Genomic DNA, 24,348 nt, shown 5'->3' with positions numbered 1-24,348 from the left:
ATAATTATCACATAAATCAAATAATATTACTATTATTATCTTACCTCTTATTATTTTAACTATTATTAACTCATTAATTAAAAATATTAAATACCAATATTATTAATTACAAAAATACTAAATATCATTATTATCCAAAAATATTTATTATTATATTATTATTATTATTTTATTAAAAGAAAATATGGGATATTACACTTACATGTACCAACCAAAGTAAATTTCTCCATTCATGAATTCAAGGAACAAGGATCAAATAGATTTCATCTCGCACAATTAAAAATGTAAAGACTTTCAAATGGACAATATAGTTGTACATGTACATCTCGAATATTTAAAACTTCTTTCATACATAATCAGGATCTTCCCCACGGATCTACGTTTACTACAGTAAGTAAAAGGTAGTGCCATATAAACAAACTAGAAAGTATTTACATAAATGGGGGGAGTTTAAGCAAGCTTTTGCATTACTCTAGACCTAGGCTGGCGTCGCACAAGTTAATAAAAAACATACAAAAGTGTAGGTTGTAGAATTTGAATGAACTTGAGTCTGCAATATACGTTACATTGTTGTTGCCAGTGTCGAGCGCTCGGAGACGACTAATTTTAGATCAGATCATTGGAGTCAGAAGCACCTAACAACACATAAATACCACTTCAATAAAATAGACACAACGGGCCAACTACAGTACACCCTTATAAAAAAAAAATTGGTATATCAATGGGTCATTTACACCAATGGGAAGACAAGTTACAAAAAAAATTTAGTTTGAGGAAAAGTCTTGTACATTTTCAATGAAAAGTATGTAACTCGTCATACAAACTTACAAGTTTTTGCACCTGCAATAACCAAAGGCACATACTAACTCAAGAAAAACAGAACCAATGTGCAGTTGAATCTTACGTCTAATTTTTCATCAAATACCAATAGAAATTATCACGTTTTTAAATTTGAGAACCAAAATGCTTTAGTAACAAAAAGAAAGTTACACTTTTCTCAATAAGAAATTTAATAGGAAAAGGGTCACGTGACTTGAATGTTGACAATTTAAATTAATGTTTGAGAAAAAAAATTTAAGAACTAAAACAAATTTTCAAAATTTTAAGAATCGCACGATTTTAAAGTTTGAGTACCAAAGAACATATGACTGAGTTTTTCCCTAAAAAAACTAGGACTTATACTAAGAAATAAAAAGTTTATTTTTTAATGTATATTCTGAAGTGACCAACTGATGCACTATTTTCCCAATGGTATACCACAGAAAAACCTAGAAACAAATTTTATTTTTCTTACTGGATTAAATGTAAGTCCAGTTTATCTTTTTTTTTTAAATGAAATAAAGGAGTCCAGTCCATCTAGCAGAAATGAATACTACTACTTAAGCGCCACCATATGTACAACTTCCCTACTAGATGGCACTTACTCCTCGAGATGTCCCAGGCTACCGGTAAGTCCCAATCCACAGCTATTATAAAATTTGTCCGTTTTCCATTAATGCTTTTCAGTCCTTTCACTCTAGTTACTTTCGTTTCGCCTGGCCCCAAATAGGCGCGGGCATCCATCACAATCATAAACATCAGAAAGAGGAAGAGCGGAAAAGTTAAAAGGTTAACCTTATTCAGCATTCTGCGTCTGGTCAAGCTCGATAAATTCTAGTGCCCTTTCCTTAGACACAACATTAACACGGCTGACCCTGTTTAGATGTGTCACTCCATATATCTTGTCAGCAACTTTTACTAGCTCTGGTCGGAATGTTGTTGTGATAAATTGAGTATTCGCTATGTCTGCCAGGCGTCGGATCATATCTACAGAAGTTCAAGAATCCCAAAAGGTACAACAGTATAATCTAGATGCCACTCAGAATACCCTAAGCATGAACGAACTTTTAAATGTAGATATCACCAAAAGCCCATATCTCAATGTAAATATTTCCCCAACCTTTTCCATTTCAAATCATACTGATTACCGGAATGGATAACCCGAAGCCTAGTTTAGCAGTAATAAAATCAAGAAAAGCATAGTTTATACAAAGTGACAACCCTTCACTAATAGAACAACACCAAAGCTAAAATATACTTCTGTCAAAGATTATCTCTATTCTTTCCTAATAGAAGTACTCAATGGAAGAAAGTAACTCATGCTATGTGGAATTTGTTTTGCCAACAATACTTGAGGAAAGAAAAGAAATAGGAAAGCACGTGTCTAATCATTTTCATTATGCACCTTAATGAAACAAGACCACATGCTCAAGTCTGTAGGCATAAGAAGAATTATTTTCAAAATTGTGGATGTCTAATAAACAATTAAATGAAAAAGCTTTATGTTATTAGGAGATAAGAGGCTCAAAATGTAGATTTAACAATTAAAAATGGGGGAAATGAATGAACTTAGTGTCTGGATCACTTGGTAACAGGGACACTCAATGTTAAGGATCCACATATCTAAGAGCTGTAAGTCATTTGGTGAGAGCGACAGGATAGCTTTTATATTTCCAATGGTTGAAGTCCCACCAATATGCACTAACAAATTTTATGGAATGAATAATGCAGCATGCAACTCCGCCTATGCATGTATGTATGCATGTATGGTCTTTCCCAAATCAGGGTAAGGGAGCATGGTTGGCGTTAGGTGTAGCAAGCCGACCGTAAAAGAAAACAATTATTTATGAGATGAACATGCAGCATGCAGTAAATAACGAACGGAAGAATCACACAGGACCAGTCATTTGACATGACAGGATAGCAAACATAATGGTAAAATGGATACTTCCAACAGCAGTTCTGTATTGTGGATCTAGTGCTGCATCAATCTCATCAAATAGATAAAAGGGGGCTGGATCACATCGCTGTATGGCAAAGATTAGTGTAAGGGCAACAACAGTTTTCTGACCGCCAGACAACTGCTTCATGGACTGTGTCTCTCCTTGTCCAGTAAAAGAGACCTGCAAGGAATAAACATGTCCAGGAATAGATTATAGATATATAAAAACTATTAATGTAGCATTATTCATCAGCTTAAACTTTTGGATTGAATTGATTCTTTACATGATATCAAATCTTCGGTGTAATAGGTTCGATCTTCATCCCCTCCCATTTAATTAATAAATAATTAAGTAGTCTGCTTTGTCGGATAATATAATTTCTTCTTTTGTTTGGATGTGCTAGGTAATGAATGTAATTTCTGTCTAAATGCCAATCAGAAAATGAAATGTATGCATCTAGAAACCAATAATAATATTTTGTACGGCATGTCATTTTCTTTGACTCTTTTAACGTACAAAACATACCCTCAAGCATTCTGGCACAAACATTACATAAAAAACAAAAAGGAACGGCAAGAATACACTTGCCTTCACTTTCACTCCAATGTACTTTTCTACTCTCCCCTCTGGATTTGCTTCACGAGGACCATCCTCATCTTGATCATCATCATCATGATCACCATCCTGACAAAAAATAATCAGACATAAATACCACTTTAATATTAATTGCAAAAACTAAAATTAAAAACTAACATCTCTCTAGAGATTCCTCACACAAATTTTGCAAATACAATAAAATAAAGCGACAATCAAGCATCACATACAAACAGGAGTAAGAAATCAGTTTGACATCTAAACATTATTTTGATAAATTAATAACGTCAATAAATTATCAAAACATTAACAAATTTAAAAGTATTTTAAGATATGAAACCTAGATAACAAGTTATAAAGCACCTATTTTTGCATCCAACGCAATCACAAGAATAGAACGTAGAAGCCAGGATATTATTTATCCATCACAAACCTTCTTCTTCATCATAACCAGATGACCATGGCCCCCCTGTACAAGTTCAGAAAATACTTCTCGAAAATGCCTAGCAACACCTTTGAAAGTGCGTTCTATTGATTCATCCTTTCGTTGATCCAGCACTGATATTAGCTCTCTAATTTTCTGCAATTATTCAATGACAGAGAAGCCAAACCAGTTAGTGATGTTGGATATAGTATAGTCAGAAATGTAAAAGTTGGCATTGCAACGAGTCCTACGTTCAAAATCAAGCTTAAAACCAGAACACAGATTAACGTTCTCCATTACATAAATCACAAGATGGAAACTCAACAAGATATCAAGAAAATAGATTATTCCACAAAAAGGTGAGCAGTTAACAAGACCTATTTCAGGGACACAAAGAAACAACAATGTTCAGAGCCATGAAAAATCAGTTGTTCAAACCCTTCAGATAATAAATTGCAAAACTCAGTGTTCATCAGGCAATTTAGCCATCAAAGATTTGTGTTTCTTTGGAAGCAAATATAAAGAATTTTCCTAACTGAAATCCCAGTAACATACCTCGTCTCCTGCATCAAGTTCAGCCTGTCTTTTCTGAAGCTCTTCTCGTTGTTCTGTGAAATTTATGTACTGGTCAAGTGCTTTCTTGTTTACATGACTGAACTGCTGCAATTGATCATTGCACCTGTGCAGCATTTTATGCAAATCTTTAATATTCCTCCGTTTGTACCTGTCATTTCCAATGATAAAAGGAAAGGAGTTGAAGTTAGTAAAAAGCAGAGTACAGAAAAAATGGTAAGCCACAACACAGCAAGATATAAATTGTAAGAGCACCATATCTTATGGATTATAGAGAATATGATGGAATAGGAATCAAATTTATCTCCAAAAAAATACTAAACGCCTAATATTAATTAAAAAACGTAAAATAACTGAACTAGTAACACAATCCACATATGGATAATGTGTCAAGAAAAATCATGTAATAATGTGTTGCAGACATTGAAATAAGGATTTTATGCTTGGTAGTTTGTTTGAACAAAAATTCTGTCGGCATAGCCACAAGGGTTATCCATGCTATATTGAAAGCCTATGAAGTGAGAAGGAATAAATGTTTCATGAAAATGTGCAATGGCAGAAGTTTGGAATTTTTGACAAGAGCATGAAGCTCATTTAAGCTGAAGATAATGAATCTGTTGTTGGAGAAGAATTTTGCTTTTACTGCTGAGATTTGTTGCTAATATAATATTTACATAAATTACTGACACCCATGTAAAGAGAATGAAGTGCTTTAGTGACTTCCATAAGTTAACTGTCATTTCTTGGTCTTTCCAAAACATTTTTTACTTTTCTTTTCCTATGCCTCTATGAAAATTCATCTTATCCACAAAGAAACAAAAGGGAAAAACAAGCTGCAAGAAAAGTCTTACGTCTCAAAAGCATCCGATGTCAATGGGCCCAATTCCCTTATTTTCTTGGTATATTCATCTTCTTTAGCAGAATATATATTTTTTTTACTCAGCAATTGCTCTAATTCTTTTGCTTCTTCCTGAAGTTTTCTTTCATACTCATCCTCCAAAGACTGCAGCCAAAGTTCATCATCATTGAGGGTTCAACAACAAATATAACCAGCAATCAATCTATAAGAGCATTACCTTCAATTTATTCATTTCATCTTTGATATTTTTAATTTGCCATGTTCGATCATTTATACTTTCAGAAACTCCTGAGGAAGAATATTTGGTCAAACAAGGAACCATAATTTGAGTTTGAGGATACACATAAAAGATAATATATATTGAAGGTCTCACTTCTAAGCTGCTCTGTAGCATCATCCACCAATAGTTTAGCATCACTAAGTTCCTGCCCCTTCAATTCAGCATCAACAACCAAAGAGTCAGCATCCACCGATGATATTACAGCCTCCAACTCTTGCTTTCTTCTCCTAAGGTTAGTAGTTAGATTAGTTTCCAGCTCTGCTTTCCTTGCTTCTGTCTGCAAAAGTTAAAATAAGGATACTAGCCCTATCAAGATTATAAGCATCAACGCAATTTATTCAATAACCTCAATGCGATCAGTCTTGCAAGCAACAAGCTTCTCTTTGAGGTCTTTGATTTCAGGGTTCAAATCTGATAAAAGCTTCTTTTCCTCAGGTGTTAGATGATCAATGAGCTCCGTGCCCATCTCATCCTTTTTCACTGCCATACTAGCATTAAGCTGATCAATCTGTGTCTGGATATCCACAAGTGACTTCTCCTGCAAGCAATTATGGAAAACAATTTACAGTAAAAAAAATTCCACAATCAACTACCAACAGAAAAATTATCCCCGAGATAATTAACTATAATCTAGAAATCAATTGATACCTTTTTTGCATGTGCTTTAGAAATCAATAGCTTCTGCTTGTTAGCATTAGCAATGTCCTGCTTAAGCTGTTCCAGCTCTGATTTGTCATGAGCACACTTGGCATCAATCTTCTGCTGCTCAGCAACGAGTTCATTAATCTTTTGGTCTATCTGTAAGACTAGTTCAGGGAAAACAAAACCACTGGAGGAAATGGTTTCATGGCAAGGAATATAGTCATCAGAGAAATCATTCACAAAACTAATGGATATATGACATTTCATGTTATCTGGTCTTAAACAAATTGAGGCTCTATTAAAAAAATTAGCATAAAGATGAAGCAATAAACAATTTAAAGCAAGATCAATCATCATCTATAAACGAATAAAACGTAGGAAACACTGAATAAAAGATGTTCCTAGAAATTAGAGTCCAAAAGAATCACTAAACTTCAGAGTAGGCTTATGGAACCAACAAAATACAGTAACAATACACAAGCTGTGTCCGACTGTCCATAAAAGAAGTGCATAAGGGAATGTTTATTTAACAAAAGAATTAGTTATAAACATTAAAAGGATATCTTGTAGATTCAATCTAACTTTATCCAATTGCTCCTCTCGAATGCGAATATTGTCTGAATTCTGCTTAATGATATTCACAAACTTCAATTTTGATCGTCTGTGATCGTAAAATCCTCCAGTCATACTGCCTTTCTTGCTTACTTGATCACCTGTAATGAGACGGACAACAATTTGTCAAGATAAAACATATCACTAGCCAAGATCACGTAGACAAACAATGTAAAGAACTAAGCCAACCTTCCAGTGTTATGCAGTCCAGACCATCAGTACGAGCAACCCTTGAAGCCACATCCAGATTCTCGCAGATAACTGTTCTAGCAAATACCTAAGAGAAATATAATCGGTGATGTTGACAGACATCCAATGCATCTATATGATTAAGAGGATACTATCAACTAATTATTTTAATTACATCATCATATGCAATTGTAAATCTAAGTTAAGATTCCTTAAACTTAGAAAGAAATGGGAAAGACACAGCCCCAACTTTCTATGACAATCCCATCAGATAAATCTCCCAAAACAATTCTCTACAAAGCTGTTCAACTCAAATGACTTGGCTATCTCATAAGCAATATTGTAATTTACCCAGCCAACCTTCTGAACAAACCAAGTTCCAAAGACAAACGTTGTAGATTCACCATTTCATCAAAACGACAATGAAACTCTTATTTGCTAAAGCAATACAAATTAATTACAAAATTCCATTTTCTTGATTGTTAATACTCAAAAAATTCCCTTGTCTTTGATTTTTCATAGGTAGGGAGTGGGTGTATGAGCTGGTGAATATCTAAACATGGTGTTTATCTGATGAAAATATATGACACGGGTGGGGGTGATAACCTGTTGCAGGTTCATAGGCAACATAAGGCCTTGTCTCCAGATGCTTGTGTCATGTGTTACAACAGTTTAGAAACTGCCAATCACAGCTTTTTCATTTTTTACAGAAAAAACAATTTATATTAGAAAGATGAGAAAGAAAGTATTTACAGCAGCGTTGGGAAGAGGTATCCTCTACAAGCACACAAAACAAAAGGGATAAACTGAAGAAAATGCCAATGCAGCAAATTGATGGACACATGAAGCCAATTTAACTTCAATAATACACAAGGCAGATATAGAAACACCACAAAAAACGCTAGAACTCTACATTGATCGTGACAGAGAATAATATAAACCATTGAAAAAGCTCTCATCTAACACCTTAAGGTTTTGGATTGAATTGGTTATTTACATGGTATCAGAGTTTCAGTGATCATAAGGTTACAAGTTTGATCCTCACCACCTCTCATCTTCAAGCTCAAAGGGCTCTTGCGTGACTCTATTAGTCTATTAGAAGTTTTTATATCTTATTTTGATATATAATTTCGTATGTATTCTTAATAGACGATTTTTGTTATCCGTATGGAACTGAATAATGTTGTTATGTTATAAGGTTATAACAAATCTTTTTTATTATTATCATATCGGATTGGCAAAAAATTTAAAATTCAATAAAATCTAAATTTTTGCGGGCGAATCTTTACTCTTTCATTATCAATTTAAGATGTAATGTAGGGTTAGCCCACAACCTTTCAAACAAAGGATTGTTTCTTGGTTCGTTCCGCTATCCCATCTAATGAATCATTAAGATTTGTTTAAAAAAAATCCTAGGCATTCATAGTTTCCGTCGTTCCCACAACTTCTCAATTAATGGTTAGGTCTTAATTCTAGAATGGAGTCTCTATTTAAATTAAAAACTTTTTATTTCAATAAGATTTTAATTTTTCTGGAATCAACCTTCTCAGTTTTTATATTGGCCCGGGACTATTGATTTATTTGTTCTAGGGAAAAATTCATCTATATATGGATGAATTCATATTTAATTTATATTGATGCTTTATTACACTACCTTTTTGCATAGACCTTTACATATTCGTATTTTTTATCATTGATATCTCTCTCTTTCTTTCACCTCATCACCTTATTTGTGAGGGAGTATGTTAGAGAATAATATAAACCATTAAAAAGACTATGACCTAACACCTTAAGATTTTGGGTTAAATTGGCTTTTTACATACTAAACTAAAGAGCATTTAAAAAATATATGCATTTAACTAAAAGAATAGAATGCTCAATCCACTTATACTTTTTATCTACAACAGGGAAGGAAGAGAACAAAGAATTCTCGGAATTCCAAAACACAGAATTTTTGGCATTCAACTCAATAATTGTATTAATCAATATCAACACAATACAAGGCACCTAAAGGGTATTTATAACCTAAAGATAATAAAAATCCTAGGTAAATCCTAATCTTAATTAGTTTCCTGAAATATAAATTCCTTATCAAATCAAATCAGAGATACGAAATCCTAACATGATATTATTTTACTAAAACTTATTAAAGACAACATCCATAAAAATAGGAAAGGATCTCTAAAATATAACAATCCCTATATAACAAAATAATCCTCAAATAATTATTCTAAATCAACATGCTCCTCCATTCTGCATCAACTTTCATGTTATGTTGAAACCATATAGAAAAAAAACCATAGACTTCCGTCACTTACCAGATAGCACCCAAAGATGTAATGCACATGAGTAAATAAAAGAGAACAATTGTGTAGAACCTAACCTGACTGAATGCGGAATTATAGTGATGATCATATTTTAATTTCTTTAAAAGAGGTATGACATCAGAACTCCGAGGATAAGTGATGTTTGGACCCTTCACTCTGTTAAGTGGAATAAATGTAACTCGCCCACCTTTTTGTGAATTAAGATGTCTAATTATCTGGGTTGACTTGTCATCATTTTCAACAACCACGTGAAATAAGCTGTTCAAAACAAAGATGTTAAATAAGATAATTAAAGCGAAATATGCAAAAATATGAAACCCGTAAAGAATTCAGGCCAAGAACAGAGACCAGAGCTAAAAAAAGATGGAACAAGCACATGCTATGGATGTGCCAAATCTCCCCTCCCTCTACCACCAAAAAAGGGCAAAGGGCAAACTCCAATGTACAAAGCTCAATCATTTGCGAGTGTAGGGGTGAGAGTCGATTGTACACAACCTTACCCTTACATTTTTAGAGGCTGTTTTCTAGACTCGAAGCAATAACCTTCTAGTCACAAGAAGCAAACTTACCGCCAAAAAAGAAGAAAAAAAGAGTCTTATGAATGTGGTAAGTGGTGAAGCCTATACATTAAAAGAAATATCAGGGAGAAATTACCTGTTTCCAGCAGTAACTTCAACTGCAGTGAAAAATCTTTCATCACAATTTAGCAACTCAATAATTGGACCATGAACTCCAGAAATGTTATATTCCCTGCAGATCTTCCGAACTGAATTCAACCCTCTTCTCACATCCTGAACATTATAATAGAGTGTTAAACATGCTGATGGAAAAAATGTCAATCTGTCCCAGAATAAGTCAATAAAAATATCATCATGACAGATCCTCCCCAAACTGGGCAGTTAACAACATCATTGATCAGTATTAGATAAAGAAATTAAACATTGAGATGCGAATATCATATACTATTGTGGAAAACTTATGCCTTTACTTGAAGAAACACCCAAAAAATTTATACTCTGAACCAGAAAGTGTAATCACATCCTTAACTGACATCAATAACAAGTTATACATCAATTCCCCTTCCAATTTTTCAACTCATTTTGATAGTTTCATTATTTTTTCCCCATTCAGATGGTCCCTTTTTAGTCGTATTCTCCTATATCACTCTTTATTTCTTCCATTAGCCACTTTTTTTTTTCCATTCTAATTTTTTCTCTTATTTATTTATTTCATCTTTTTTATTTTTCATTTTTTATTTCTTTTTCTTTGTTTTTTTATTTCTTTTTTCTCCTATGTATTTTTCTCTCTCCTATGTATCTTATTTTCACTTGATTTTTATTTTAATTTTTTTTCCTTTTATAATTTTTAGTGTTTTTATTATTATTTTTTCTCTCAATCTTCTCTTGCTTTGATATAAAAGTGTTGTTAATATTAATAACCTAAACAGTAGTAATTACAAAACTCATTTACCAATTCAAAAATTAAAAGCACTGCCACCACAGAACAGGATTCCTTTATACCGTTTATCATGTTAAAATGTCATATCATTTCTGGAACTCTGGAAGTATAGTGTTTGTGCACTTTTTTTTGGATCAGATGTTGCTGCATCTATATGTTGCATAGAAAATTGTTAAAAAACCCTTACAGCTCAAAGTCAAAATTAGTCCTAACATTGAGTACATAAATTTACATCTATGATGATACTTTGAGTTAATTCAGGCAGAGTGTATAAGTTATTATAAACTTCTACACTAAAAAAGCACAGAAAAACCTCATACATAGTGAAAAGATAAAATGCCTCAGAACTACCATGACTAAGCTTCTTAAGAATCTAATGTCGTTGAGAAATGAGATGTTAAAAAAGCTAGAAAGAGTGATCACTCACACCAGGAATTGAATGATCAAGGCTCTTTTCAGCCTTCTCAACTTCTGTTTTCAGCTTGTCAATTTCAGCAAGAAGTTCATTCTCTTTGCCCCATAGGGACCTACAATATAATAATATAAGATCATAATAAATATTTTCTTGACTTAGAAAAGTAATAAACAACATACCATTGCTATGTTTACGTCACTTTACCCTTTCTGCTTTTGCTAAGGAGGACAACCATCCTACACTTTCTTTATTCTCTCTAATAGAATTTCTTCCTTTATCCAGAAAACTTATATATAGAAAAGACAAGAAAAGAAGTACGTACTTCCTCTCATCATGCAACTTGTCTCTTTGTACTTTGTGATGATTAAACCCTTCTCGTGACTGAGCAATAAGAGATTCCATAGTAGTAATATCTGATTTACGGCCCTTAATGTACTCATCACAATCATGCAGTTCACCATTAAGCCGATCAATCTCTTCCATAAGCTTTTGCTCCTGTGGCCCAAAACAACAATTAAAAAAAAAGGCAAGAGAAATGTAGAAGAGACAGAGATAGTGATTAACAATATGAAAATACCAAAAGAATTATTGGAAGCCATAAGGGGCATCAATTCCATCAAAGTTAATACTCAAAGATTAACCACCTTCATAAAAAATAGTACTTAGACAAATATAATTTCATATATCAAACTCAATAATCTGATTTCCAAATGGCCTGACAGCCAGTAAGGCTTATGAACATAACTTCAGTTTAAAGAAGTGAAAAAAACATGTAAAATTTATGCACCTAACCCAATTCTTTTTAAAATAGGCAGCATAAGAACTTCCATTTAGCTGACACATTCATACATTTAAAAAAAGAGTATATAGGACAATTCATTATAGCTTACGCAGCAGATAAATGAACACTTGCCTGCCCCTTATTTGAAGAAAGGACCTGTTCAAGATCATCAATCTCCTTTTGAAGCCACTTATCACGAGCAGCTTTACTCGAAAACTGGGTCGCACGTCCTTGCTTTTGGTATAGTATACTCAGTTTCTTCTCAAGATCCATTATTCTAACAATTTATTTATTTATGACAAAAACTATTAGAATCCATTGAATATCCTCTACAAACAATAGAATCAACTTTATTGCCTCAAATACATGTCCATGCACATACAAGCTGTCAATATGTAACACAACAATTAAGATTTGTAAAAAGCTACACTAACATGAGAAGATAAAAAGATAATTCACTATCCAGCATCATAACTAACCCAAATTTTAGTAAAATAAAAAACATATATATATATATATATATAAGATTAACTTGCTATATCATATCACCTTCTCAGAAAGTCTGAATATGTACATTGGGATAAATACAATATACTTTATTATGCATATTAGCAGACAAGTACAACCATAGCATACCGCTTGGTAATGTCTTTTTCTTTCTTAACTTGATCCTCATATAAAGGGCTGATTTTGTCCAGTTCATTCATTGACTCTTGAATTTCTTTCTCAAGTAACTCCAGTTGTCTTGCAGCATCTTCCTGAAAGCATGTAGGCAAAAGATGAACCATGTACAGAACCCATTCAAAAGAACTCATAAGAGAATTTCATCAGAGTAGTACTTTGGCTCGGATATTTCCAGAGATCTTCTCTTGTAAGTCTTTGACATCAAGCTCAAGCTCTGTGTGCTTCTTTAATGCCTCCGTTCGTCGCTTTTCAATAACTTCCTTCTCTTTGTTAAAGTTTTGAAATTCTTTTGTTACATCTTTCAATGTATTCTCTAAATCTTTGGATTTCTCATGTGCATCAAGAACATCATTATACTTCTTTGAAGATGTTTCAGAAATCTTGGCCCGAGCTTCTTCTATCTAAAACAAGATGAGGAGCATTCAACCATAGGCATCATAAGTCCAATTTAGTAAAAACGGGATTAAAAAGTCAAGAACACTATATATTGGATAACGAATATTATGATTGATCTATAAAGATCAACAAAGAAATCAGAGTATTCAACTATAAACTGCAAATAACTGCATTAAGTGATTGATAGGCCTTTTACCCAAGTTTATAGTAGGAAAAGAGGAGGAAAGTCCAGGTTATCAAATCGCAATTCAAATTGTGAATCACCAAGCTAATTTTTGAAATATAAGATTCAGAGACACAATGAAAACAGTTTGAAATATATCATGTAAATGATATTTGATGCTCAATGTAATAATTTTAAACTAGGAATCGACAAAACAACTTAACCATAAGTCTCACAAAACAAAATCATGTCAGAAAATTAAGTCGCATAAAGCAATGAAGTTTATGTTTCAAAACAATGGAAAAAAAAAAAATAATATAGCCAAACGAGATGGAATAGCCAAATAAAATACATGGAGTAGGTGAGTGACTAAGTGAAGATCCTGTTTCAGAAGAATGAAAACAGGACAAAGGAATAATGAAACAGGATGTAGTTAATAACACTCTTTTAGTTCTTTTTCATTTAACAATTCATAATTATTTGACATTTTAATTTCTCTGTGAGAATTAATGAAAGAATAGCAAAAAAAAAGTTAACGAATTGTTGAATTTACGGAATCACACTAATTCATGTATATATTACACGACTCAAAGCCATCTCTGATTCATCACATGATAAGGATGGTTGATTAGCCAAATCACACGAGTCCAATCACGATTTGTAAAATTATAACAACTACGGTATTGGGCTAATTAGGGATGGACCATAGCCAAATGGAGATGCTATTGGAGGACAGAAAGGGGCTATTAACATAGTGGAGAACTGGCATGAGACTGATGGGGTAGAAGATTTGGATGTGAATAGTGTGGAAGTCTTCGGAATTAATAGAGGGAAGGGAAATGAGAATAAGGAGAAGAGGGAGAATGAAGGAAAGAAGGAAAAATTCAAGCAATTGGTGTAAAGGTTGAGAATGGGACAATGGTCTGTGTATCACGGTCCTCTAGGCCATCTCTGGGTATCTTCTATAGAATTTTCCCATATATCTTTTGGGTTAAGATTCTGTTCTGAGATGATTTCTCTATTGTAGGAGCTGATCTTCATCTTTCATCCATATAAATTCCAAGTTCTATCTATATATTCTATTTTGTTGACTAGTTCACACCCCAGCACCGTAAATTGAGACACAACATATTTAAGGATTGTTAGGCAATTACCAGTCCCCAAAATCACTACAGTGTTATAGCACATTGTGAAGTGATTGATAAACCAAAAATAGCAATACAATGCAAATAATTTTTAATAAACAGAGGTACTCAAAACTTTAGACCAACTCATAATTAGGTCACAAAAGTCATTGCTTAAAGACACATCAGTAATCAAAAAGATCAAAGAGAAGCTGCAGGGAACAATAACGAAGTGAGCTTCACCAGAAGCAGAGCAAAAGGGCTGGGAAGTAGGAATTCACAGAGACAGAGCAATAGGGGATGGACAGCAAAACAGAGTTTGGAATACGAGTGGGCTTGGACAAAAAAGGCATTAGGTTCCAGGATTTGGATTGGAAAAAGGACGAGCAGAACAGAAACGTTCTTACAGAGGCATGGGTTAAAGGATGGGTGTGGGACGGGTGAAGGATTTGACCGTATAATGGGTGTAAATCATAATTTTGCTCCTCAATACTAAACAACTAGTGTGGGCAAAACAGGGATTTTGTGCCTGATGTGCCTTCAGCACATGGGTAAATTCAAGCCAAAAAGAGAAAGATTATGGGTTAATTCTCAGTAAAAAGGCAACGTTTAGTGTTGCTTTGCTTAAATTCCAATTTCAGAATTGTTCAACTGATTTTATGCTTAACTTGTAGGAAAAGCAAACAAATCTGGAGCAAAATGAGGATTTGCCAAAGTAAAGACCCACGCTCACAGCGTGAAGAACCAGAGGCTTCCACGCCCACAGCGTGGATTCCACGCTGATAGCGTGAAAAATTATCCTTCTTCTCACGCCCACAGCGTGGATAGCAAGCTGACAGCGTGGGAGTTCAGAGGCAACCACGCCCACAGCGTGGATCTGACGCTGAGAGCGTCAGCGTGCGATGCTGCAACTCTGTTTTGTCCAAAAGGGTAAATTTGGAAGACCTAAAAGAGTATTATAAAAAGGAGGCTCAGCATAGAATTAGGTATCTAGACCGAAGGAGACCGTCGTGCTGAAGGAGAAGAGCTTCGGAGAAGGATTCTTGATCATCTTTCATTCTTTAATCCCATTGAATATTGAATACTGATTTATTAGCCATGAATATGGTTGGCTAAGTTTATTTTTATTGTAGTTAGGGTCACGAACCCTATGTGAACCCTTGTTACGATGGATTGATTTATGGTTTTTTCGTTTATATAATTATCTTTATCTTACCTTGTGCGTATTTTATATCTTCTTTGTTAGACTTGATCAATCTAATAGTTGAGGATAGTTTGAGGGTTAGAACCCTAGATAGGAATATTGGGATTTTCATCTTGAAAGGGGGTAAGATAACAATTACTATGCATGCTAGGAATAGATGTATATTTAATTGCAGATGCTTAAATTATTGAGTTCATTGCTTAATTCTCATGAGGGGTTACTAAGGGATTAGGATTCCAATTGAGGTTAAAGGGTTAAATTGCCAAGGAATTGAAATTTAACTAATTAATTCTAGATAATAATTTATCTGAGTAATTATATAATTGAATAGTGTAAATCAATCCAGAGTAAGAAGTGGGGATCATATGGTGAGTGTGTCCTAGCTACAATGCTTTTCTCATTTTTACAAATCAATTCATTTTTATTCTTATTTTTATTCTTCAATATAAAAATACAAAAACAAGTCTTTACTTTTAATTTTTCTCAAATCGACATTATTTGTCACAAACAAACCCTTTTGCACTTTTCCATTCTTGAAAGGAATATTAATTGATATACGATCACAATCCTATGGAGACGAACTTTTCTTACTATTATATTACTTGTGCGATCGGTATACTTGCCGAGAAGCATCAGTGCCTCAGAAGAATTGTGACAGCTACAGGATCTTTACAGGGAACAGCGGCTATCAAGACCGTAACAGATGCAATGCCAAAACACAATATGAACAGCGATTGACTGCCCTATGTTAGGCAGATACAGAATTTCCGTCTAAATATTTAATCAGACCCAACCAAAATACAATTTGACAGCAAGAATGGGTTCTTCATAACAATTTATTTCAACTTTAGTTCTTTTATTTCTAGGGATGTAACATTGCTTTTAAACTACACACCCACAATGAATATGATTAACAATCCAATCATCAAGAAAATACAAGTCTAAACAATAGAGCAGAGTAACAAATCATGCAAATAATTATAAATGCCGTAATATTAAGCATGGATAACCTCTGTAAGTTTTTGCTGGGCATCTTGAACTTCTTTGTTATAAATGGCATATTCCAAGGATTTTCTCTGCCTGTCAAGCTGCTGATATTTTCTGAGTTCCTCTTTCTCTTCATCTAGTTCCTTCAACCTCTCATCTAAATACTGCACAACTTGAATTATTTGCTTTCTTTTATTACCTGTCCAACAGGAAATGCACAAAAAAAAACATTAATAAAACAATAATAAACATTACAAAGCAAAAACTTAAAAGCAAAAAGAAATAAATAGGAAGGACTTGCCAGTTTCCTGCATAATTTTCAAACTTTCACGACGCCTCTCCTCATAAACTCGGGTACCACCTATTTCCTTCAGCAAATCTAGTCGTTCGGAGTCTTTCATCAAGGTTAGTGATGCTATCTATGCAATAGTAAGAAAGGAAAAAGTTTAGAAATCAACTTAAAGTTTATCAATATAACAACATTCAACTCCAAACCAGGTAAAAGCACCATCATTGTGCAACAATACCTTTCCTTGTTGTACAACGTAGTAAGGATTTGAGCGAGAGAATCCAGCACTTTCCAGTAAATTCATCACTTCAGTTTTTCTACAGATCATTTATAATATTTATTCAGGCCCAGGGAAATACTCATAGGACCAAACATAAGAGATAAAACATGTTTTTCTCCATGCTCTAATGTGTTAATCTATTATACTCACGTTATGTGTTTTCCATCCAGAAAATACTCATCCTTTTTCGAACTGATAGTCCGGCGCAAGCGCACTTCCTCCTTGTCAACCTATTCACCAGCGTAGGTAGATGCTAAGATAGTGCATAGGTAAGAGCATCGCAAATAATTGGTTACAAAACATAAACGTGAGCCTTGATAAAGAAAGTGAAAAAGAAGCACTTCTGAAGCAATGTAAAAATCACATTAACAAGCACTGATAACAAGATTTTGCTGACAACTTCAAAAAAAGGATAGTTGAAAAAAAAAACAAGTCTGCGAGATTGGAATTGTATGAAAAAAGTCCTGTTAAATCAAAACTCTGACCAACCCGGAGCACCTCATCATTAATCTAATTAGTTCTCAGCTAGCAGAAAGTATGCAGCATCAGAATCCCAAAGTTCAATGCCAAAGGCTTACAAAAATGGAGATGAGAAGAAGGGCTTTGTTCAACATAGAAACCAAATAACTTAAAAATGGTGTGAAGTTAAAAGAGGACACAAAACATCTTCATCCAGTCATAACAAGTCTTCATGTAGCTAAATTCAAAATCTTTCTGTTAATATATTCTTCTCTTTGCCTACACACTCCTTTATGTATATAGATTGAGCAGCATAACCCATAATATGGATTCATTGCACCAGAAAGGAAAAATATCTGACCAACCATCACTTAAAAAAGGTAGAAATTGATAGATTTAAAATAGCAAAAAAAGGTGAGTGGTCTGCAGAATCCATGTGAATATGAGCATAACAGCCTCTAGACAATTTATCCTATGACTAAAAACCATAAGTGCGTAAGCCACTGGAAGTGGCTAGTGGTGAGAGACTTGGGGGTCATTTATCACCATGACAGTCATGCAATTTAATATACAATTTTCATACAACAAAAGAAGAAAATATCATTTCTTATTTTTTTGCCTAATATAAAATATGCATGTGTGACTAAAAAAATGTTTTCAGAATGCACTTAAATCAAAGGAAGTTTGAAAAATTGGAAAATCATCCTCCTTGTGCCCCTTGATGGAAACAAAATTATTATTCCCAAAATATTACCGGGATTCGGTTGTCTGAATTATCAAACACAATCTCCACAAAAGCCGTTAAAACCTGGTTTCCAGCTCCTTCCTGTACAGAGAATAAATCATTTAAGCATAACCAAATTCTATAATTGATTAATAATGGGTAAGAATAAGTAGTAGAAATATAAGGAAATATGAACCGTGCCATACATGGAGTAGTGAATGCCTATCCTCACTGCGTAGGTTCTGAAAGAGATCACTCAACACAAAACGAATGGCTAGATACAAAAGAAAAATGGGGAAAAGAAGTAGCAAATTGAAGGTGAAATATCCAATTTCAGTTACTTGTCAGAGTAAATACCAGTCAAGAAATAAAAAGTAGAAGAGGAAAAAAATGGTGATTTTCTTACCATGGAAAAAGTTTGACTTCCCAGATCCATTAGCACCAACTGCAAACATCAATAAATATATAATCATCATATAATATTAATATAACTAACAACTACCATTAAGATACATTGATCTAAATGTGTAGTAAATATGGAAAATATCTATAATTATTTGTTACCTTTATTAGCCAAAATAGTGTTTCTTTATTCTTTAGGATTTAGATTTATTCCCTTAGGCACATTAGTCCCTCCATATCTTGTCCCCCTTTGGAACATGTTCTCTTTAGAATCAATAATATTTTCCAATTTTCTCCATTCAAGTTGGCATCACAACTCTCGATCAAAGAGCTTTTTGCTTCCGCAGCCACCATGTCTAGTATAATTCTTTCATTAGTGCGGATCCCCTTACGCAGTTGTCATATTACAACTTTCGGTCACCAGCCGCCACCGAGAAATTTTCCTGGGGACTTTTCAAGTCAAGAAAGCAACTTTTTTTACCTATAATTTCCCGATCTAATTTTCTACAGCAGCCTCGCGTCAAAGAACTGCTCCACACACACCAAAAAGTTTCAACCACTATTTTCTCTCCAGCCTATAACCTTTACGGCCATTTTTCTGACCCATCAATCTCAAGGTGAGCTCACAAGTCCCATATCAGCCAAAATCCAAAAGAACATCACCGGAAACAGCAACATGCATAACTGAACTCACCTCAGCCTCCTATTAAATCTGCCCTCATCTTTATGATGCAAACCGGTTTTGATCATGGGTCTTTCTTTCACCAAAATCTTAGATTTCTTTTGTTCGTTCAGGCTTCCGTTGCTCACATATGATTTTTCTATCTCAGTTTGGGGACCTCTAGCAACTTAAGTAAATCAGCACTCTATATTGTGGACCCTTATGGATACCTTAAGTAAGACCTCTAACTTTTGCTTGTTTGCTATAATTGGTAAGGATACATGTACTCAATCTTTTCTTGTTTCTGACACTAATTTTGAAAGGTTGTGGAGAATTGACTCTGGTGCAACTAATCATACGACTTGTCAGCCTAATATCTTTCTCTCCTATCAACCCATCACTAGTATTCGTACTATAACTGTCATTGATGGATCCCCTGTATTAATTGCGAATTCTGGTACCAATCAAGTTCAACCCTCCATATATCTAAAAAATGTTCTTCATTTTCTAAACGCTCATTATCTTTTAGACTGTATAGTAACATTTTGAATTGTATCGTAATATTCAAAAAATGTCAGAATAACATTTTAGCCTCTCATTCAAAAAATGTCAGAATAATGCTCATTCAAAAAATGTTCCCACTAATTTTAATTGTATCGTAACATTTTAGCCTACTCATTGTGTATTTTAGAATAACACCACAGGGAGGAGGATTGGAGGGTGGATTGTACTATCTCCTTCAAAAACAGGTTGCAAGTAGTGCCTGTGAACAAATGCAGGTGGCTCATAACCAGTTCATTGAGTTTGCAAAACAGCATCGTACATTATTTCCTTCTAGCTCCATGAAAAGTGTCAAACCATTTGATCTAGTTCAATCTAATGTCTAGGGATCATCTAAAATACATAATACATAATATATCGAGTGCTAAGTGGTTTGTTTCTCTCATTGATGGTCGTGCTCGGGAAACTTGAATTTTCCCAATGAAGGACAAGTAGAATGTGCCAGTTATTCATCACTTGGTTCAGACACAATTTGGCAAAAATATTAAAAGGTTACAGTCTGATAACAATACCGAATACATCAACCAGCACCTCCAACAGTTTATTAAGGACAACAGCATAATTCATGAGTTCATGTGTAGATACCACTTAACAGAATAGAGTTGCTAAGAGATAAAATCATCACCTATTTGAAGTGTCTAGAGCATTAATATTCTAGGCCTATATTCCCAATTCTTATTGAGAAGTTGTGATGACTGCAGCATATTTGATCAACTACTTACCCTCTCAAATTCTTCGAAACGTAAGTCCCACCCACCTCATTACCTCTTTTTTTCCATTTGTCCCTATTATGCATAGTCTTCGGTCTCAAATCTTTGATGTATTGCATTCATCCATGTTCATAAGTAGCACCACAATACATTGAATCCCCGAGCTCTAAAGGTATCATCCTAAGATATGTCTGCAATAAAAAGGGCTACAAATGTTATCATCCTCCAAGTTGCAAGTTCTTCATCTCCATGGACATCACTTTTTATGATCATAAGTCCTTTTCACTCGTACTCAGCTTAAGGGGGAGAGTAATCAGAATCTTCGTCCATTGTCCTCGAGTCTGAGTCCTACTTTCCTTTACCCAAACCTCCTGAGTCAAACTCTATTGAATCTTCCCCAATTACTACATTATATGACAATGAGCAAGCAGACTAAGTTTATGAAATTGGTAGTTTACTTGATATTTCATTTAACATGCCCCATTGAGCAATCTGTAGGAAAATCTACAGAAGGCTAAAGCACCCAAATTATTGTATCAAAGGAAAAAAAAGAACCCATACTGTCGCACCAGCAATAACAATAGTATAAACCACTGGCAAGTAATGAATGCAATACTTCTATTCATGAGCCTAATATCATAAATCCCGATGACTTACTTATTGCTTTAAGGAAAGGGAAATAGTCTTGTACCCAACACTCTATCTCTCATATTGTCTCCTCTAAGAACCTTTCTATACAGCATAGAAGTTTTATTTCAGCACTTCATTCCATTTCAATCCCGAAATCAGAGCATGAAGCCTTAAAGCTGAGAATCTACACCAGAACATTCTGTTTCTAATGTGGGACTCCAAATCTCATACCTTGCAATAGAATAGTAACAGATTTAACGGCAGGATCTTCAATACATGAGAACAAGTTATCTGCTTGACTTCCCTATGGTGTTCAACTAATGGGTTGTTTTAGAGGACTTGTCATGTAGCTGGATTGGCAGGCTACGCTTTCTTAATGAATTTTTTCGGTTATTTTCTTCTAGTTACTACTAAGACAATACCTTACCCTGAACTTTTGTGTTTCTCTTCCTTTCTAATAAAATGTCCTTTTATCCACACACAAAAAAAGAGAGAGAGAGAACAACAGAATAAGATCATAACATAGAAAAGAGTTTACAACTTATCAAGAGTAATATTATACACCTGTTTGCAATTGTTTATAAACACAATTTACAAACTTTGATGATAAATATGATTTATTATTGAGACTTCTAATAGGTTTTTACGAACGCTATCATTTCTATGTATGTAGTCTATGCAAATATATGTGTATACAAACGACATTTGACTAAACAGTTTATTGCATGTTGCTTCAATTAGGTACTTCGTTTAGCTGCCATCGTGGAATGTCATGAATGAAATGCTCATGTTATGCATGTCAAAGGATTTTCCTGAATCAATACAAGAAAGCAACTAAAAGAATTTCAGTAAAATTATTACCAACACAATTAACTTTAGGACTGAAAGAATCCGTTTGCATTTGATCTTTGTAACTCTTAAAACCCTCGATCACAACCTAAAAAAGAAATGCATGTAAATACATCAAAAGTCCATTTGGCGAGGAACCAACTCCAATATCACATAATATAGGATTTCTGAAACAGAGAAAGTGCTCATAATACAGAAATGTAATCTAAACAAATCTACTAATTTAGATTACAGCAAAAGTTAATAGAATTAAAAGCAAATAAATGCACTTCAAAGAAAAATTACCTGCTTAATATACATGTTGAAACTGTCATAAGCGTACCTACAAGAGCAAATAAAAAAAGCATAAGCATGATCATATTAGAAGCACAGCACGGAGTATTGTACATGCTTTCTTCAGCCACAGATGTTGGGAACTTGTAAAACATAAGACAAAGTACCATCCCAATAGAAATCGAAATTCACTTCCTTCCTAACAGAGCATATTCACAGAACCAAGTGAAGCTATTGTAAACTCATAAATGAAGACATTTAATTCCCAACGCGTCCAAGTTCTAAAGCAGACTCAATAATACACAGAAGCAACCACGCTCTCAACAACTATGCCAAATTAGTTCGAAACAAAGGCATGAAGGTTTCCTTCACGTTTTGGCAGCGAAATCAAGTATGAGGACAATAAATCCAGATAAAATCTATATCGGAAATCGTTTTAGGGTTTTAAAAGATTTTCAGAAAACTGAAAGTGAGAAAAGAGATTGCAGAGCAAAGACCAAAGAGAAGCATAAACATATGAATAATTCATATCAATCAATTGGACTAGCTCGAGAGTGGAGTTCAAGAGAGAGTACCTCAGAAAAAGTTCAGTGACAATTGAGTAGCCAAGTTGGAGTTGAAGTTTTCCGTGTTTTTTTATTTGTTTAAAAGTGATTCGTGGTGCGAAGGATAAGCCGTGCGCTACAGGGGCGAACTTTAGCACCGCGTAATTCGAGCGACGTGGAAGGAATGGGCAAAAGAAAAAAAAAGCGGCAAAAATTGGGAAATATTTTCGGTTTTCGTTTCCTACCAAAGATACTGGGAGATTATATTTATTTATTTATTTATTATTAAATTTTAATCATTGATTTCAATTAATTTAATGATTATAATTTATTAAGTTATACTTATTAATTTTTAATAAATTATAATTATTAAATTGATATAAAAATAAAAGATAATAAATATAAATAAAGATTAAAAATTGATAATAAAAAAAAAAGATAATAAATATAACATCCCCAAAACATATAGTCTATAGCATTTACTTGCTGCGTTACGCTATCCCCAAAACATATAGTCTATCACTCTTTCTGTAAAATAAATCATTTTACCTCTATCTTTTCTCTCGTTACCTCTCACTCTTTCGTTCTCCTCCCGTTCTTTTTATCTATTGACAAAGACAGACGATGAATTAAAATTGACATAAACTAAATGAAAATGAAAAATCTTATATATAACTAGAAGAAGTCACTAAAAGACAAAAAAATGCCATGTATCTACTCTAAACCCCAAGGCCCATATTCCTTTTCACACTTAACCGATTAATAACAGTAATAATAATAAATTAATAAAAAAATCTATCTATAATATCTTCTATATATAACTAGTTGAGAGAAGTCACTAGAAGACAAAAATGTCACATGTCTATTTACAACAAAAAAAAAAAAATGTCACATGTCTTCTTTAAATCCCATGAATAATATTCTTTTTTACACTTATTAATGGAAACTAAATGAAAAGCACAAGCTAAATGCTACATTAAAAATGAAAATTATATGAGAAACCAAAACTAAATAAAAAACATAAACTACTTCAAAATAAAAAATAGAAACATTCATTTGACGAGTCAAGTCCATATCATGAGCCCAACTTATTTACTCTGCTGACTACGTGGAAAACGTAAATTAAATGGAAATGGAAACAACATGAAAAACGGAAAAAAAAATGAAACATAAACTACATGAAAAACAGAAAATATATGAGAAACAGAAACTAAACGAGTAATGAAAACTAATTTCAAAATGAAAATTAAACAAAAAATTGAAACATTCATTTGATGAGTCAAGTCCATATCATTAGCCCAACTTGCTGACTTGGCTGACTACATGAAAAGCGTAAATTAAATGAAAATGAAAACTACATGAAAAACCAAAAAATAAACAAAAACTACATGAAAACGAAAAATAAATGAGAAGCAGAAACAAAATGAAAAATGGAAACTAATTTCAAAATGAAAATTGAAACATCCATTTGATGAGTCAAGTCCATATCAT

The 24,348-nt window shown here is 33.6% G+C and overlaps 1 protein-coding gene across 2 annotated transcripts; it reads right to left on the bottom strand.

Moving 5' to 3' along the window:
- Positions 1-275: 275 nt before the first annotated feature.
- On the bottom strand, positions 276-22,902 carry LOC133285032 (structural maintenance of chromosomes protein 3). Of its 2 annotated transcripts, XM_061482180.1 has the most exons (30): positions 22,888-22,902; positions 22,325-22,361; positions 22,052-22,127; positions 18,633-18,671; positions 18,433-18,500; positions 18,257-18,328; positions 17,194-17,273; positions 17,002-17,080; positions 16,776-16,893; positions 16,498-16,673; positions 12,756-13,001; positions 12,553-12,674; positions 12,049-12,193; positions 11,458-11,630; positions 11,148-11,247; positions 9,917-10,053; positions 9,319-9,520; positions 6,936-7,023; positions 6,698-6,847; positions 6,141-6,292; positions 5,839-6,030; positions 5,586-5,769; positions 5,430-5,500; positions 5,205-5,356; positions 4,336-4,504; positions 3,790-3,936; positions 3,351-3,446; positions 2,768-2,942; positions 1,615-1,806; positions 276-635 (listed from the first exon to the last, which is right to left on the bottom strand). In XM_061482180.1, the coding sequence occupies exons 2-29, from the start codon at positions 22,337-22,339 to the stop codon at positions 1,616-1,618; spliced, it is 3,615 nt and encodes a 1,204-aa protein (XP_061338164.1). In that variant the 5' UTR covers positions 22,340-22,361; positions 22,888-22,902; the 3' UTR covers positions 276-635; position 1,615. The 2 variants fall into 2 exon arrangements, with proteins under 2 accessions (XP_061338164.1, XP_061338165.1); XM_061482181.1 differs by lacking the exons at positions 17,194-17,273; positions 18,257-18,328; positions 18,433-18,500; ... (2 more) ...; positions 22,325-22,361; positions 22,888-22,902 and having other exon boundaries at positions 16,776-16,889.
- Positions 22,903-24,348: the final 1,446 nt, after the last annotated feature.

The sequence above is a fragment of the Gastrolobium bilobum genome, unplaced genomic scaffold (genome assembly GCF_033153095.1).
Source record: "Gastrolobium bilobum isolate Gb01-03AN ecotype WA unplaced genomic scaffold, APGP_CSIRO_Gbil_v1 utg32371, whole genome shotgun sequence".
Taxonomy (NCBI): domain Eukaryota; kingdom Viridiplantae; phylum Streptophyta; class Magnoliopsida; order Fabales; family Fabaceae; genus Gastrolobium; species Gastrolobium bilobum.
Note: the sequence above shows the minus strand (reverse complement) of the source record. Positions and strands in the feature narration are given on the sequence as shown.